General features: G+C 48.0%; 1 protein-coding gene across 1 annotated transcript; it reads left to right on the top strand.

Annotated features, from left to right (window-relative positions):
• The first annotated feature begins 1,712 nt into the window (after nucleotides 1-1,712).
• Nucleotides 1,713-3,327, top strand: LOC125541026 (uncharacterized). The gene has a single exon (XM_048704524.2). The coding sequence runs from the start codon at nucleotides 2,074-2,076 to the stop codon at nucleotides 2,983-2,985; it is 912 nt and encodes a 303-aa protein (XP_048560481.1). The 5' UTR covers nucleotides 1,713-2,073; the 3' UTR covers nucleotides 2,986-3,327.
• The last annotated feature ends 903 nt before the right edge of the window (nucleotides 3,328-4,230 follow it).

Here is a 4,230-nt window from a genome sequence, read left to right on the forward strand (position 1 = left end):
GAGTCGTAGAGGAACGAGCCACCGCTTCCATCATGTCTTTAGGTAGCACTGCTCAACACTAAGTTCACACCGTAATATACTCTCTCGTTAATGCATTGAGAAAATGAGGGGTGGGTCCACTAGACGAGTATATATATTTTGCTTTCAATGGGCCCCATGTATTCTAGAACAAATCATTACACCACAATGTCACACATAAATCTCCACAAGGCAAGCTACAACAGATTCATGTTGGTGTACATGTTATTCTTTTCTAAAAAGATCTAGTATTGATAACCAACCACCAAGTTGAGAAACTATAGCACCCTCCCCCCTCACCCCGCCCAAGCAGGTTAAAGACAACATCATGTTGCCCAATTTAGCACAATACTCTTCATTCGAATGTCACATGTGAGTTAACAGGCCAATGTTACACAATATTTTCTTTGTGTGCTGGCACCGATGTCCTGGGAGGCTACCGAGTGAGAGCAAGAGAGAAGGCACCATGGGTAGTGCACATGGCTATCAGAAGTTTCTCCACATCACTTAATATCATGTTCGGGGTTCCACCCAATGTCATTGGTGTGAAAAATCCTAATTGGAAAGGGGGAGGGGGCAATATTTTGTGGCTGGAGTGGGGAAGGTGAAGGAGTTACTACCGGACCTGGCCAAAAGATGTTACACCACACATTGGGCATTCCTATTAACCACCTTATGTATTCCCCAACAAATTACTACACCACAATCTCATGCACAAATCTCCATGAAGCAACCTACGACGAGTTTGTGTTTTCGAACACGTTAGGAACAAAATATCAAAAGGGGTAGTACTAATAGGTATCCCTACCCCAAAGAGGTCAAGGCCAACATTGCATTACCCAATGTAACACAACACTCTTCATTCGAATTTTACCTGTGAGTTAATAGGTCAACAGTACACAATATATCCTTTGGGTGCTGGTGTCAATGTCCGGGGAGGCTTCCGAGTGAGAGCAAGAGAGAAGATATTAGGGATAGTGCTACCAATGGCTACCGGGAGTTTCTGTACATCACTTGGTATAAATTCGAGGGTTCCATCCAATATCATGGGTGTGAAAATCCTAAGTGCGGAAGGGGGGAGGGGCCGTATTTTATGCGTGGAGTTATGACTAGCGCAAACCGACACCTATATTTGTCGTTTGCAAATTGATGTAGTCAGCATGGCCACAATCACCAACAATACGAACAAATAGCAAGGACAGGGGACGACAAATAAGTCTTAGTTAACCGATAGAAGAGGAGACAATGGTGGGTTTCTACAATTGGCCTACCGAGTTTACGCAACATGAAATTGTGCACTTTGTAGCACTTGAGCTCATCTCTTGGGGGACGGCTAGGGAGTATTGTTGAACCTAGCCAAAAGATGTTATTTATGGTCTTAGACAAATGGCTCGTGTAGGCACCCAAACATGCCCTTGCTCGAGATGGCCCACCACACCAAGGGCTACATGAACACCCACCATCTGCACAACCCATCTTATCACATTAGATCCTCCATGCCACCACAAAACGAGATGGATATCCTAGTCCCTCACACAAAGTCTCCTTTCCAAGGGGAGGAAGGGTCAACAATCTAGCTTTTCGTGAGGGAGTCTTGTTGAAGACTCAATGTCCAAATACCCAGACATCTTCATTATCTTTACAACAAACACAAATGTGTACGAGACAAAATAGACAACTCACCCAATGCTAATCACCGCATCCCCTAGAGCTATATATACCCACGGCAACGCAAACACAGATCACACATCTCCATACACCTTAACAATGCATGGTTTGTAGTACCAAATATTCCCCCATCCTCAACATTCATTAACAACCATATCCTAGCTTCATATATTGCCCAGAGCTTTTAGTCTAAATCATCCCATCCTCATCATTCTTTCACGGCCATGCCTTAACTCCATATATTGTCCATAGTTTTTAGTCTAAATCATCCCCCATATCCTCAACATTCTTTCAAAACCATGGCCTAGCAACACATGATGTCCATGAGTTCCTAGTTTTTCATCAGTATTGTTCATCTGTTGGAGAGTTTGTTGTGTTTGATTAAGGATGACAACCATGGAAATGGACATGTATAAAATGGTGGTGCAGGAGAACGGCGAGGTCACATACCAGCTGACCGACCCGACGACATGGGGCGCGTGGGCGCACGAGGGACACCGATTGTGGGCGTCCATGCCAGAAGACTTCTGGCTATACGAGTACAAGGTGCGGATGTGCCCGCAGCCATACAGCCACGACTGGACGGCGTGCCCCTACGCGCACAAGGACGAACGCGCACGCCGCCGCGACCCGCGTCGCTTCAACTACATCTCCATCTCCTGCCCGGAGTACCGCGCCAATGCGCGTGCGCATGCGCAGCTCCGGCTTGCCGGTGCCGGGCACCCGCCGCCGACCTGCGCGCGCGGCCTCAGGTGCCGCTACGCGCATGGCGTATTCGAGCTGTGGCTGCACCCATCCCGGTTCCGCACACGCAAGTGTGATGCAGGCACGCGCTGCCAGCGCCAGATCTGCTTCTTTGCGCACTTCACCCGCGAGCTCAGGGTCGAGGACCCCATCGCCGCCTCCACCGCTGCAGCGGTGCCGTCTTCGTCCTTTGCCATGCCGCGGACGCCACCCCACATCCTCCAGTGCGCTCCTACCACTTCGGTGACGCGTCCGCAGGATGTTCCAGCTCCACAGCTGTTCGACGACATCACCCTGCAGGCCACTCCAAACAGGCTTCGCATGCTGAGCCTATACTATGCCATCACTGGGGACGATGTTTTCTCCTCCCACATCGCCACTGCCACCGCCGCCGCCGTCGCCGCTGCTACGACCACCATGCCGACCATGAGGGTGCCCTTACTGGCGTACAAGGAGGAGGAGGAGGACGCTAAATCCGTCCACTATGCGAACTACGAAGACTCCCTGCTGAACGACTACCCACACCGAGATCTCATCATGGACTTTATGCGCTAGGTATCCGAGGTATGACAAGGAATAAATCTCTGGATGGCAGGCCATGTCAATCCTGGAGCTCACCTGCAAAAAAGAGTCAATCCTAGAGCTAGTGTCATTGTGCGCATGACGGCTGCGACAGCGCGTGCATGCGTGTCTGTTGTGTCCGCGTTCAAGCAGTGGGTCCAAAAAGCCGTGTGCATGGTTCTTATTACATATTTATAATTTGCATGTCATGCATGGGCGCCAAGTGGCGGTAGTCGGTCCCTAGGAACGTCCCTATATGTGTATAGCGTACATGGTCATAAATAAGTGCCGTCTCCATGTGGAGATATATATATCCGATGGAGACTTACAATGCTATTGTTGATTATTGTATTGTTATGTTATTGTTTTATCCGTCAGGCAAATGTGTAATGTTTCGCTAAGCACTTATACAGTGGCGGAGACAAGGGGACCAGCAGGGCCCTGCCCCCCCCCCCCCCCCCCTAATACAACTGATTTAAGCCTAATATACATCTGAACAAGTGATTATTTGCTATGAAAATGGTGTATTATGGTGGGCTGGCCCTCCCTGACGAGGCTCAGCAACACTCGGCCCTCCTCATCCTTTTTTCCTGGCTCCGCCACTGCACTTATATACAATTGTTTTGTCGAACTAGATGCCTCCTCGGTTCCTTTTAGTTTGTCTGATAACTAAGGTGTATTTTTATCTGCATAAGGAATATCATGATGTTAGAAATGTGATTCATACGTGCCGCTTTGTCTGGTTGTGTTATGAGATACTAGCAAAAAGGTCCGTGCGTTGCAACGGGAGAAAAAAAATTCAGTCATATCTTTAGCTGGGTCAGTTGGACAAACTATGTGTGGCCGGTTGGCAGGTTATGACTCGACAATTTTATTTTTCTCCGACCTGGCCCACAGTGCGCCGTCATATGGGCTTCCTCTGTTGGGTCAAAATGGGTGGCAAGTAACGAAACCAAATAGCTTACGTGAAATTAATTAAAGCAGGACCAAACGAAACGGGACGAAACCAAAAATATCACCTCCTTTTAATAGTAGGTATAGATAAGGAGCATGTATATGTTCAAGTGTTGTTATGTTAATAGGCAAAATGCCGGCATGGTTGTAGCCACAATAAGTAAAGACAAAAGAAGTTGGATTTTTTTGTTAGTGGATATACAGCTTGGAGATCACTGCGGTGACATAAATTCTCCGATCCGGTCTGAGGAAGCACCGAGAATACTCAAACAAGAAGCCTTGGCC

This window comes from Triticum urartu, chromosome 2A (genome assembly GCF_056163025.1).
Source record: "Triticum urartu cultivar PI428250 chromosome 2A, HENAU_Tu73, whole genome shotgun sequence".
In the NCBI taxonomy this organism is placed as follows: domain Eukaryota; kingdom Viridiplantae; phylum Streptophyta; class Magnoliopsida; order Poales; family Poaceae; genus Triticum; species Triticum urartu.